This window comes from Leptonychotes weddellii, chromosome 7 (assembly GCF_054177405.1).
Source record: "Leptonychotes weddellii isolate Sample4059 chromosome 7, ASM5417740v2, whole genome shotgun sequence".
In the NCBI taxonomy this organism is placed as follows: Eukaryota; Metazoa; Chordata; class Mammalia; order Carnivora; family Phocidae; genus Leptonychotes; species Leptonychotes weddellii.
In genome coordinates, this window is record NC_138375.1 from 117,496,059 (window position 1) to 117,510,636 (window position 14,578).

The window sequence follows — 14,578 nt, forward strand, 5'->3', positions numbered from 1 at the left end:
TTTATTAGCTAAGGTTCTAATACTTATAGCTCTTTATTAACTTTTCTTTTAGGAAGGAAGGAAAGGGGAGAGATATTTTTTCACAGGATTATGGATGCTTAAAAAATACTGATGTTAAAAGTGCTAATTTTCAAGAGTTTAACACTAAAGTAGAAATTAGAGATCCTGCTTTGGAATCTCTGATTCTAGCTCTGATCCTCTCAGTTTCTTCATCTTTTCTAATTTTTTACTGATGGTTTTTAAAATCCCTAGGAAGATACTTTGTACTAAAAGCATAAAGTAATTTTATTTTTGTTATTTTGAATAATTTACTAACAGGAGTGATATAGTTCATTTATAATGTGTGAACTAATGATAACGTTGGTTTTTGTCTTGTCTTTTTTTTTTTTCTTCTTTTCCTGCCAGAAGTTTAGAAAATAATTTCAGGTCCAAAATATGAGGGAAAGCCTTTACAATTTAAATTAGGGTCAGTAACCTTTTTCTGTAAAGTTCTAAATAGTAAATAATTTTGGCTTTGTGGGCCAGGCAGTATGTCTGGTTTGTCAGCTCTACCATTGTAGCATTAAAGCAGCCATATACAGTACATACATGGCTGTATACATAGCATGGCTGTTTTCCAATAAAACTTTATTTATAAAAACAGGCAGCAGGCTGGATTTAGTCCTCAGGGGTTGCCAACCCCTGATTCAATGCTTATAAACTAAGAAGAATACTTAAAACTTAAAAAAAACCAGTTTTATACTTAAAATTTCATTGAGATATGCAAAGAATTGCCATCAAGAGCATAAAATGAATTTGCAATTTATTGTTTCTTTTCCCCCTTTAGGCTGCAAGACAGTCTTGAATTCATCAATCAGGACAACAGTACATTAAAGGCTGATAATAACACAGTTATGAATGGACTACTTGGAAATATAGGTAAATGGTTCCTTTGGTTTTACAAGTTTTATATAGGTTAATAGTATAACAAGAATTTGCAGTTCTTTCTTAATAGTAGATCTTCTAATAAGACCACAGAGTTTGACATACTAGAAGTGGAAAAGGAATTTAAATTGGAAGTATGTATAACATTTGTATTATTTGAAAAACATACTTTTTGTATATTTGAACATAATATTTATTTTATATGTGAAAAAAAACTGCTGAAGATATATCTGGTTTGTTTCTTGTTTATAACTTTGATGCATCTTTGAAAGGCACTGTCATTGATACAAAAAGTCCTTACCAGCTTTTTTTAATATTTCAGCTGAAGAAGACTGGTATTACACTTTCTCCCTTCTCTCTTCCCTAACCATAAAAGTAATTTTAAAATGGTGTTCATTTTTGTGACCTGAATTCAGATAGATGAGCAGATATTCAAATTTGATATTCCTTTAAAGATTTATTAAAATAACAGCTTAGTTAGTAATTTGGATAGTTGATTGTTGTTATTATTTAAGTTCAACATTTTGAAGTGACAAACTGTTCCTAAAATTTCTAGTCATTTGTTTTACCCTACAAAGCTAAACTAAATTGATGCTGGTCATATTCCTGGTACATAAATAACTAACATGCCAGAACGTGGACAGCAATTAGACTAGGATAAATACTTCTCTTTTTCTTTATTTAGTGAGAATTTTTATTTCAAATTGATTTTAATAAATATTAGTTATATATATAAGCAGGAAACAGTTTTTCTTCCAACTTGAACCATATTGCATTCTATTATTTTTTATAATTTATGTTCATTCAAACGAACAACCATTTATTCAGCAAGTGGTATGGGCTAATTACAGTGTCAGGCATGTACTTTAGAAAGTTTGCATATTTTGGGGAGCCTGGGTGGCTCAGTTGGTTAAGCGTCCAGCTCTTGATTTCGGCTCAGGTCAGGATCTCAGGGTTGTGAGATGAAGCCCTGTGTCGGGCTCTGTGCTCAGTGGTGAGTCTGCTTGAGATTCTCTCTGCCCCTCCCCCTGCTCTCATGCTCTTCCTCTCTCTCTCAAAATAAGTCTTTTTAAAAAAGAAAGTTTGTACATTTTTTAGAAAAATAGTACTGCTTTTTCATAACTCAAATGATTAGTTATTTCATTGTTTTGTTTTTTTTTTTAAGATTTTATTTATTTATTCATGAGAGAGAGAGGCAGAGGGAGAAGCAGGCTCCCAAGGAGCAGAGAGCCCGATGCGGGACTCGATCCCAGGACCCTGGGATCATGACCTGAGCCGAAGGCAGACGCTTAACCATCTGAGCCACCCAGGCGCCCCTATTTCATTGGTTTTAATAAAGTAAAAATGTGACAAGGAGATAACTGAATCTTTTTTCTTTGTAATTTGATACTTTCCAAAGCTCAAGAGGTTAATTAAAAGCTATTTATTTTAGTAATACAAATCCATTATCACTTAAAATAGTAAATTACCTTATGGATACTAAATACACTCATCTTCTCTGTTTTAATACAGGATAGGAAATTAATCCATTAAAAAAGTGTAGACTTTAAATAATGAGTGGCTTTTACTTTCACGTTTGTAATTGTGAATCAAGGATATTTGAGTACCATTTCTTATTTTCTTTACATTTCCAGTTAATCAGCAAATATTTCTCAAGCACCTCTTCTATGCTAAGCACTCTGCTAGTCCCTGAGGGTGCAGTGGCGAAGCAGACAACTTCCTGCCTCAACGGTGGGAATCACACAAGTAATACAGTAGTTAGTGGGAATCACACAAGTAATACAACAGTTATACTAGAGTGCAGTTAATTCTTGGACATGCTAAAGAGCATGGTGTGATAGAAATGAGGAAGAGTACCTAATCCAGTCCTGGAGAGTCCCAGACTTTCTTGAAGAAGTGAAGCCTAACCTGGAAGGATTAGCCCTGTGTTTGGGCACAGAAATATTCTAGGAAAAAGCAGTAGTGTGTACACAGACCTAGGAGCAAGAGATGATAGCATGAGGAAAGAAGGTGAATAAATCCCCTTCTTTGATGGAGCAAAGAATAGGAGTAAAGAGAGTTAAAAGAAATAAAAAAGTGAGTAGGAAGTTGATGACAAAGGGTGCTTTGGGCTGTAGTGAGGAATTTGAACTTAGGCTTTAAGCAGTTGGATAGTAGTGAGGGTGTGTTAGTTTGGGTCCTCTACCTGTTTTTTAACAGGTGCAAGACACGATTAAGTATGCAAGGATAATATTAGGAAAAATGACAATGTAAGAGAAAATGAGGAGGGAGCTGGGAAAGGTCAAGAGAGCCCTCAGATTGTGATGCAAGTCTGACCCCAAATGAAAGAAGATTGAATGGAAGTGTCCTATCCTACCAAGTATTTAAGTCAAAGTTCATTGTTAATGTGTTGCCAAAATGTGTCTGCCTTACTATTTCTGCTGTGATCAGTCCCTGGCTAGGAACAGCCTTTGGGATATGTGGCCTTGCACAAACATCACAACAGATGTCAGAACACATCAGCTTGGGGTACTTAGTCAATTATACTCCTTATAGCTGGAGATCTTTGCGGTGCATTCTGAAGGTGACCACAGAGGAGTTGTCAGAATAGAGAAATATGATCAGATTAGCTTTATATCTACAAAAGAGTATTCTAATTGCAGTGGAAAAGGATTCAAGTGAACCAATGGGATTGAGGAAAAGATCTGTAATAGAAGAGTCCTTCTGATAATCCAAGTGACAGATACTGGAGACCTAGAATAAGACTGTGTCAGTGAGGACAGAGAGTTGTTGAGAGGTTCATTATGGGAAATAGAATGGACAGGACTTGGAAATTAGATGGAAGAAGGGAGGAGAAAGGAGGAATCAAGTGTGGCACTTTACTGTCTGTGTAATTGCTTGGATATTGGTGCCATTCAATAGAAGGAACAGAAGAAATTAGGAATTGGTGACTTTAGGTTTATGTATGTTGGAACGGAAGTATTGGTTGGTTATTCAAGTAAAGATATCCATTATAGTTCGTTAGTAGATGTAGTGGTAGGTGCTATAACATAAAAATTAGTGAGCATGTCATAATTTTAAAGCAGTAGAGTTTTGTTTTTTTTTCCCAGTCATGTGAAGTTCAAAAGGATGTTCCTCATTGATAAACAGTTTTTCTCCAAGCAGTGTTTCAGAGGTCCAATCTCCTTCCTTCTTGGAGTTCTGCCTTTTTCAACATGTGGTTTCCAAGGTTGTGCTCAGCTGCATGAAGCCATTGGAAAGGAATTGAGTATTGAAAAGGCACATCCATTTCATAACCAATCTCAGTGTGAACATGACCTATATCAGTTTTGTTCACATTCTGTTAGTGGTAACTAATCACATGGCTTCACCTATAATATAAGGTGATTTTAGAAATAAGATCCCTAGCTGGGTAACTTCTCAGAAACTACTTGATAAAATAGAAGGGAGAACACAGTTCTTTCTTAGACAGTTAGCTGTATCTACCATGGATTTGTGAAGCATTAACTTATAAATGATAAGTGAAAGTGTAAGAATGAATGAGGTGACCTAGGAATCTTAAATAATGAGAAGGAAAGGTTGTTGAGGATAAAATCCTGGGGAATGCTGGCTTAAAGAAGGAAGGAGTAGGTGAAGAGAAGCACATAAGAGGATTAAGGAAAAAACCTAGTGTGTAATCATTGGGAACTGTGGGGAAAAGTTCAAAGTGTAATTTAGTCAGCATCAAATATATAATAAGGTAATATAAGAGTATGGACTGCATTAATCAGTAGGAAGGCTTTTGGTGGCCTATGTGAGCAGTTTCAGTGGAGAGAATAGAAGCCAGAGTTGAGGAGGGACTCAGAGGTCATTCTTTCTTCCAAGATTTAAGCAGTGGTTCTTTTTGGTCTCAGGACCTTTTACGCATTTAGAAATTACTGAGGAACACAGAGAGCTTTTGTTTATGTGGGTTACCTTTATTGATATATGATGTATTAAAAATTAAAACAATATTTTAAAATTTATTAAGTCATTAAAAAAACAACTTTTTTCATGTTAATATAAATACATGTTATGAAATGACTATTTTCCATGAAAATTTAATGAGAGTGGCATTGTTTTACATTTTTGCAAAACTCCTTCATTTCTGGCTTAATAGAATACAACTTAATCCTTATATCTACTTCTGCATTCATTCTCTCGTACTATGTTGTTTTGGTTGACATGTATTAAGAAAATACAGTTTTTAGGGGGCACCTGGGTGGCTCAGTCATTAGGCGTCTGCCTTCGGCTCAGGTCATGATCCCAGGGTCCTGGGATCGAGCCCCACATCGGGCTCTCTGCTCTGCGGGAAGCCTGCCTCTCCCTCTCCCACTCCCCCTGCTTGTGTTCCCTCTCTCGCTGTGTCTCTCTCTGTCAAATAAATAAAATCTTTAAAAAAGAAAAAAAGAAAATACAGTTTTATACAGACCCCTGAAAGGGTTGCAAGGACCCCAAGGAGTCTTTAGACCACATTTTAAGAACTATTGAACTATATAAGATTAGATATATGGAGAGAATAGTTTTGACTGTGCTTTTTTAAATAACTTTTTTGTTTTATTTTTTTGAGAAGGGGGGGCAGGGAGAGAGACAATCTTAGGAGGCTCCAAGCTCAGCGTTGGAGCCTGATGCGGGGCTCGATCTCACAACCCTGAGATCATGACCTGAGCCGAAATCAGGAGTCGGAGGCTCAACTGAGCCACCCAGGCACCACTAGTTTTGACTGTGTTTAAATGTTGATGGAATAGGAGGTTATAAGGAGGGTAAGGGTAGAGAGAGAAGTGGTAAAGTGAGATTTTTGAAGGCCCTAGCTGACACAGAATTAGCTTTGGAAGGGAGGGAGGAGTGGGTTCCTAACTCTAGCAGGAAGGAGACAGGTGGGCCAGAATTTGATTAAGTTTGGAGACAAGGTGGTAGGAAACAGGAGAGTTCCTATCTAGTAAATTTTGTTTGTGTGCACACATGCATATGAGGGAGACAGTCATATCCTGAAAGTAAGGAAGGAGGTAGATAGGGAAGGAGTTTAAAGAGAGTAGATAAGTTTTGAAGTAGCTAGAGAGAATTGAAGAAAGAGCTGAACAGTTGAAACACAGAAAGATTGCTGCAAATGCACTATAATTTTAGAAATTCTTGTTGTAGAAAAATATCCATTAGCAATTTGAAAAATACATTTGTCACTTGATAAAACAGAAAGCCCCTATTCTGTCCTGGGTAACCTCCTAGGTGGCTCTTCAGGCCATCTTGATTAAGCATAGCAGGCAACCCAGCTGCTTGTTTCCAGGCTATAATGTTGCCCCTTTGAGTCTTCAGACTCTGTGTTTGGTCCAGTGTGTGGCAGCCATATTTTCTGGACAGCTGGGAGTCTGGCCCTGATGGGTTGCGTTAGTGTTCCTGCTTCCATTGTGGCTGACTTTTGGTTTAGGAACTTTGCTTTCTTCCAAAGTTAGTTACTTTGTAACTTCACCAGGTTAGAAAAAACAAGTTTGATACCTATTTGTCAGTAGATCCCTTTTCTGCTCTTTGTTATATGTTGTGTTCTCTTTTCTCAGCCAAGCACTTAGGTGGTTTTTCTCTTTACTGCAGGGGCAGGAGAATGCTGTAATCTTAAAACTGACTTTTTGGGGTAGCTGGGTGGTTCAGTCGGTTAAGTGTCTGCCTTCAACTCAGGTCATGGTCCCATGGTCCTGCGATCGAGCCCCACTGCGGGCTCCATGCTCAGCCGGGAGTCTGCTTTTCTCTCTTCCTTTGCCCCCCACCCCCAGCTCATGCTTTCTCTCTCATTTTCTCTCTCTCTCATGCTCTCTCGTGCACGGGCTCTCTCAAATAAATAAATAAAATCTTAAAAAAAAAAAAAAACCTGACTTTTTAAAAGATAAATTTATTTGGCAAATGTCAAATTATTTAGATAACATTACTGTGCTTTTTTGAATCTTTAAAAGCATTGTTTTAGGTTAGAAAGGATTGAACATTTGAAATAACTTTTACCTTGTATAGTGGAAGGTTATTATTATATACAGATTTATTAGTAAGTAGGCACGAAATTGTTGTTTGACATAAGCTATGACCAGAGAGAAACCATCCTGTTTTAAAGAAGGGACGCCAGCTTGAATTATTCTTACTCAGTTTAAAAGCTTCTATCCATATCTCTTGGTCTGCATTTGTGCTGCCTAAGCTCACCCTTTATTCCTGACGCTTTGTGGCTTCTCTAACAGCCCTCTTTCATATATATTTTACGTTTTTGCCATGTAGGTCTTTCACAGTTCTGCAGCCCCAGGCGGGCATTCTCTGAACAGGGTCCGCTCCGCCTGATCAGGAGCGCCTCTTTCTTTGCAGGTTTGCAATGTGCTGTGTGGGTAGACTAGTTGGTGTGCTCCAGTGGCTAGAATCTGTAGTTAAGCTGTGGAAACAAGAGAGCAGATAAATGCATTTGGGGAGGGTGTGGTTAAGAAAACATTGTTTAGCAAGTGTAATAACTTAATTCCTTTCTACTGAGTATGTTCTTAAAACTTTCCAGAAATTTTCAGTTATCAGTAGAATTGACATTTTCATGAAATTTCAGTTTGTTATTTCTTATCTCATTATAAAATAATGATTTTAACTTTAGAATCCTAAACCAAATTTTAGTATGAACATTATTTCTTATAATACCAGCTAGAATTTCTCATGTGACACTCTCTTGTTTCCATGGCTGAGTAATTTTGTGTACTCATAGTTCACCAATTGCAGAAAATGTCCTCTGTTATTATTTTAAAATTTCTGATCTGTGTTATTCCATAAGAATGATTTCTCTTAGAGCTAAGATTTAGATGAACAAGCACCACTATATTGACCTCTAAAAGGTATATGTGAGTGTATTTATGTCATTAAATTGATGATTATAGAGTGTGTTTATGCCTTGTATCCAGGGAGTTGTATCTGACTTTTTGTTTTAATTAATATTTACTTTCCTTACAAATATGAGATAGGAACAATACATATTTATTACAGAAAATTTGAAAAATATGAAAAATGGGCAAAAAATTATATTAGCCATGTGTCAGCTAGAATGAACCTTTCTAAAAAAACACATAATTTAATTTGGATCATACTATTCAAACAATTTTCTTAAAATTTTTATTTTGAGGAATTTTTAAAGATACATTAATATTGGCAGAATAGTAAAGTGAACCATCATATACCCATTATTTGCCTGCAGGAATCATTCTTATTGTTCAGTAGCATGCTTTTTAGTCATTTAGTAGCGTATTGTGAGTATCTTCCTTTTAGTCATCCCTTGCTTTAGATATTATATCATATTTTCATATTATATGTCAATCTTCACCTAGATCTCAAAGCTTGTTCAACTGAGTAATAGCTCTTGGTGTTGGGTTTGTGCCATGCTATTGAAAAAAATAAAGGAATGCAGTGAGATGAGCATGATTTCATTTGCTGTATAACAGAAGCAACGTCACGCTGAATAGCATTATATGCTTTAACTGAGAGTTTTGTCTTAATTCACAGTTCACAGCAACCCAATGGACATGCCTGGAAGAGAGCTGAATGAAGACAGAGACAGTGGCATAGCACGCTCTGGTAATGCCAGGTTCATGTGTTAATCTAGTTTTCTTATGAGATCACTGTTAGCCTACAATGATTTTTATTTTTTCCTTTATCATCCAATTTCGTGTACACAGTTTGTTGGTATTGATATTAGCCTTATAAGAGAATTGTAATGACAGAGAAATATGTAAAATTTAAAATTTTCATGTTTAGTGTTACATGTGCCTGGTGGAGTACGGCCTAGATGAATGGACATTGGCTTAGACTTAGCCAGTATAAGAAAAAAATGTTGCTCAAGAGATGGCTTAAATGGCATAGTAGAAAAAACACATTTGCTTATATCTGCTTGCTCTTAACTGGAGTTTTAAGTTGTCAGACTGTCTCTTGCCCAGAAAAGCTTAGGCATTTTGAACCAATGTTATATATATATTGCTTTCAAATATGGACTCCAAAATATGGACTAACCTTTATTGAAACATGCAAGAGATTAAAAGAAAAAAAAAAAAAAAAGTAAACCTCACATTCTACCTTTAAGGAGCCCAGAGTTTACAGAGAGAACAGTCAGGAAAATTGTCCTTCATTGTGTGGTGTGTTCTGATAGACCTGTGCAGAGAGGTTTAGGGAAAGGAAACCTAACTTAGCCTTGGCCAGGGGCAGGGCGCCAGTAATGCTTTACAGAAGGATAATACTTGAGTTGTGTTTTGAGAATTAAGTAGGAGTTATCCAGGCAAAGGCATGGAAGAAGGGCTTTCCAGTTAAAAGGAAAAGTGTTTGTCAGGGCCCAGAGATAGCGTAAAAGAAAGGAGTATCTTAGGCTTGCATTATTGTTAGGTATGAGAAACTTTTATCCACTGTGTTTTATCCATATGAACTGTCACATTATATGGCTCTGCTGTCTAAATTGTTTATAATTCAGTTTTGAGTATAGATGGGAAGTCCAAATTTACCAGAATTGTAATCCCTAGGTATGCATTAGAATAACAAGAGGTTTAAAAAAAAGTTTCACATGCCTAAACTGTACTCCAAGACTATCATGTAGCCTAGAGAAAGGCTTATGCAACTGTATTTGAAAAACAAAACAAAATGAAAAACTCAATACCTCATTCTGATGGATAGCTAGAGTTGAGAACTACTTCTCTAATATGAAAAATCTTGATCTTTCAAATAATCTCACCCTTTTCTAATTGACTTTTTTATTTTTGTTCTTAGGAACTAATCTACTGTATATTTCTTCTAATACTCATTGCTTCTATGTAATCTAGAGATTTAGTTTTCTCTTCTGTGATAGGAATTTAGTTCTTATTATTTTATCCAAGATTTTAGAGGTGATAAATTAATATCTGTACTTCATTTTCTTTAGCTATAAATTGAAGGGCCTGGCTGGATAGATCTGTAAATCTTTTTCAAGCCATAAATTCACATACACCTTTTAAATTAATTGTGTATCTTCTTCTTTTTCCAGTAGGGTTATTTTTAATACCAGAATTTGGTAACACATAGTTTTTTCCAAATTTAGATTAGCATTTGATTTTTCACTGAAGCCATACCCAGGTTAGTTATACATATCCAGTCTTAGACTACAGAGTTTTACAATACTTACTTATAATACTGATAAAAATGTGGTCTTTTCAAGGAAATGGTTTAGAATTAATTCATTGACTATCCAGATAGTTGTATGGCACATAAAGCTCTAACCTTTATCATTGGATTTGTTAGCGAGAATTGAAATGAACAGATCTTCATAATGACAGGCTTTTAGTTTTCACTCCTGATGTCCAAAAGTAATATATCATCTGATGTGCTTCCCTGTTTTTGATTACCTCAGAAATTTTCAGTATGTGGTGTAATTATGAAGATGGGAATTTAAAATATTGCCAAACAAAAGCAAGCCCTTAATGTCTTTTCCTCTCTAGATCCAACATAGAGAAGGAGAGGATTCCTAGTCTAAGGAAAAACAAAGGGTTGTAGCTTTTGACACTCCAGGCAAGAAAAAGAGTTTCTGGAGAGAGGGGGTTTTGGGAAGAGAATAATCCTCACAATTAGGGGATTGCAGCAATTATAACCATAATGGGTTCTATTGGAATGTCTTTCAGCCCTTAGAATGCTTCAGAGAGTAATCTATAAGATTTTCTCTTTTTGGATCTTAGTAGGTATAGTCATGACTGTTACGGAAAGGGGTTAAACATTCAGAGGCTTGACTACCTGTGCAGAAACAATTCATGAGTACAGTTGACCCTTGAGTAATGCAGGGGTGAGGGGCGCAAACCTCTCCTCCGCCTGTGCAGTAAAAAAGTCTGTATATAACTTTTGACTTGCTAAAAACTCAACTGCTAATAGCCTACTGTTGACTGGAAGCCTTACTGATAACATGAACAGTCAATTAACATATATTTTATGTTATATGTATTGTATACTGTATTTTTACAATAACATAAGGTAGAGAAAAACGTGGTTAAGAAAATAATAAAGAAGAGAAAATACATTTACAATACTACACTGTATTTATTGAAAAAAAAAATGTGTAAGTGGACCTGCACATTTCAAATCCATGTTCAAGGGTTAATGGGACTTTTATTTTACTTTTATTCTTTTTATTGAAGTATAGTTGTAAGTATAGTTTAACACCCAGTGTTACATCTGTTTTAGATGTACAGCAGAGTGATTTGACAACTCTACTCATTATGCTGTGCTTACCACAGTGTAACTCCCATCTACCACCATACAACAGTTACAGTACCACTGACTCTTCCCTATGCTGTCCTTTTTATCCCTGTGACTTACTCATTCCATAACTGGAAGCTTGTATCTCCCACTCCCCCTTACCCATTTTGCCCTTCCCATCCAACCCCCTTCTCTCAGGCAACCATCAGTTCTGTGTTAATGGGTCTCTTTCTGCTTTTTGTTTGTTTTGTTTTTTAGATTCCACATATAAGTGAAATTATATTATATGTCTTTCTCTGTCTGACTTACTGCACTTAGCATCATACCCTCTGGGTCTGTCTGTGTTGTTTCAAATGGCAAAATCTCATTCTATTTTATGATTGGCTAATATTGTATACATCTTCTTTATCTCTTCATCTATCAGTGGACACTTGGATTGCTTCCATATCTTGGCTATTGTAAATAATGCTGCAGTAAACTTAGGAGTGCATATATCTTTTTAGATTAGTGTTTTTGTTTTCTTTGGGTAAACACCCAGTAGTGGAATTACTGAATCATATGGTATTTCGCTTTTTAGTTTTTTGAGGAACCTCCATACTGTTTTCCATAGTGGCTGTACCAGTTTGCATTTCCACCAACAGTGCATGAGGGTCCTTTCTCTTCATATCCTTGTCAACACTTGTTATTTCTTGTTTATTTGATTCTAGCCATTGTGACAGGGATAAGATGATGTGCTTTTAAATAACATCTTCAAATGACATTCAAACACTAATTTTCAAATACAGCTTTTGTTCTTAAAATCTAGCTGCTTCATTAAAATGAATGACAGCAATCCAGCAATTGTACTATAAAAATATTAATTCAGAGAATTAATGCACATTTATACAGTTTACAGTGCATGTTTATAGCAGCATTATCTACAGTAGCCAAGTTATGGAAACAGATGGAGTATCCATCAACTGATGAGTAGAATAAAGAAGATTTGGTATATTTATACAGTGGAATATTACTAAGCCATAAAAAAGAATAAACTCTTCCATTTACAACAATATAGTTGGAGCTACAGAGTATTGAGCTAAGTGAAAAAAGTCAGTGAGAGAAAGACAAATACATTTGCTTTCACTCATATGTGGAATCTAAGAAACAAACGAGCAAGGGGGAAAAATGAGAGAGAAGCAAAACAAGAAACAGACTCTTAACTACAGAGAACTGATGGTTACCAGAAGGGAGGTGGGTGGGGGGATGGGTTAAATAGGGGATGGGAATTAAGGCATGCACTTGTAGTGATGAGCAAGGTATGTTGTGTGGAACTGCTGAATCACTATATTGTACACCTGAAACTAATATTATACTCTATGTTAACTAACTAGAATTTAAATTTTAAAAACCTGAATCACATCATACTTCTTTTAATTTAAGGACTAAGTGTTCAGCTAAGCTAGGGGACAGTCTCATGGCCAAAGAGATAATGCTTGTTTTAAATTGGCCCTTTCTTCTGAAGTAGGGGTGGGAGTAATAATATAAAAAGGGGAATGTCTCAGAGTCTCTTGCCAATGCACTATTAGTATATGATTTTTCTCCTCTGGGACTTCACTCCAACAATGACATTATTTTTTTAAATGGAAAGTTTAGAAGCTCATGAAGCAAAATGAAAAATTTGAGTCACTACTGTTAAATTTGTTAAAAAGAAATTTATCTTGGGGCCTCTGGGTGGCTCAGTTGGTTAAGCTTCTGCCTTCGGCTCAGGTCACGATCCCAGGGTTCTGAGATTGAGCCCCATGTCATGCTCCCTGCTCAGCGGAAAGCCTGCTTCCTCCTATCCCTTTTTCCCTCCCCCTGCTTGTACTCTCTCTTGCTATCTCTCTCTCTCAAATAAATAAAATCTTAAAAAAAAGATTAGTTATTATTGACGTATTTTTAAATGCTTACGTTATACTTGTTTTTATTTTGACTTGTCAGCATCTCTCAGCAGCTTGCTTATTACACCATTTCCCTCTCCAAACTCCTCACTTACCCGAAGTTGTGCCAGCAGTTACCAGCGACGTTGGCGACGCAGCCAAACAACAAGTTTGGAGAATGGGGTATTTCCTAGATGGTAAGTTGGAACCTTCACTTTATAATAAAATTGAATAGGTCCTTATTTTTTTTTAAGATTTTATTTATTTGAGAGAAAGAATGAGAAAGAGAGAGAGAGAGAGAGAGAGCATGGGGGGGGAGGGTCAGAGGGAGAAGCAGACTCCCCGCTGAGCAGGGAGCCCAACTTGGGACTCGATCCTGGGACTCCAGTATTATGACCTGAGCTGAAGGCAGTCACCCAACCGAGCCACCCAGGTGCCCTGAATAGTTCCTTAAACACAGTTCTGAATGGTTTTTTTTTTTTTTTTAGAGCCTGGGCTTATATTTTGTGTATTTTAAGTCTTGAAACTTTTTAAATGTATTACATTTTAAAAATTATTGGTAGTTTTAACCGGTATGAGTGTATAGTTCAGTGACCTTATAAGTAACTTCACACTGTTGTGCAACCATCGTTGCTGTGCATGTCCAGAACTTTTTTATTTCCCCAGACTGAAGCTGTATGCATTAAACAGTAACTCCCCATTCCTCCCCACCCTTGGCTCCTGGCATCTACCATTCAAAAAATTATTTTTTGTCTCTCTGAATTTGAGAAATACTTTAGAAACCTCATATAAGTGGAATCATACAATATTTGTCCTTTTATGTGTAGCTTATTTCACTTAGCATGTCTTCAAGGTTCATCCATGTTGTTGCATGTATCAGGATTTTATCCCTTTTTAGGGCTGATTAATATTCCATTGTATGTATGTATCACATTTTATTTATCCACTTATCTGTTGATGGACATTTGGTTTGCTTCCACCTAGCTTTGCACAGTGACAGCAGAGTAGCCAATGGAGCTTATCCAAAGTGCGATTATTGCTAATTGGATTGCTTCCACCTTTTGGCTTTTGCAAATAATGCTGATATGAACATGGGTATACAAATACCCTCTTTGAGTCCCTCCTTTCATTCTTTTTGGGTATATACCCAGAAGTGGAATTGCTGGGTGATAGGGTAATTCTATGGTTAAATTTTTGAAGAAATTCCATACTGTTTTCTACAGTGGCTGTTACATTTTTACATTCTTACCACAAATGCACAAGAATTCTAATTTCCCCACATTCTTTCCAATAGTCATTTTTTGTTTTTTGGATAATAGCCATCCTAGTGGGTGTGAAGTGGTATCTCATTGTGGTTTTGATTTGCATTTCACTAATGGCTAGTGATATTGAGTATTTTTTTGTGTGTGCTTTTTGGCCATGTGTCTGTCTTTTGGAGAAATGTCTGTACAAGTGTTGTGCCCATTTTTTATTTAGGTTGTTTGTTTTTTTTGTTGTTGAGGTATAGGAGTTCCTTATATATTCTAGATACTAATCCTTTATCAGACATATGCTTGGCA

At 36.2% G+C, this 14,578-nt stretch overlaps 1 protein-coding gene across 3 annotated transcripts in view; it reads left to right on the forward strand.

The window, feature by feature from the left end:
- FNIP1 (folliculin interacting protein 1) overlaps window positions 1–14,578 on the forward strand; it is a 150,019-nt gene that overhangs the window by 89,935 nt on the left and 45,506 nt on the right. For 2 of the 3 annotated variants that reach the window (XM_081827108.1, XM_081827109.1), the window contains exons 6-9: window positions 827–918; window positions 7,171–7,254; window positions 8,422–8,493; window positions 13,081–13,216. In XM_081827108.1, the coding sequence (XP_081683234.1) occupies window positions 827–918; window positions 7,171–7,254; window positions 8,422–8,493; window positions 13,081–13,216 (384 nt within the window). The remainder of the gene's footprint in view (window positions 1–826; window positions 919–7,170; window positions 7,255–8,421; window positions 8,494–13,080; window positions 13,217–14,578) is intronic. The other variant, XM_081827110.1, reaches the window with a different exon arrangement.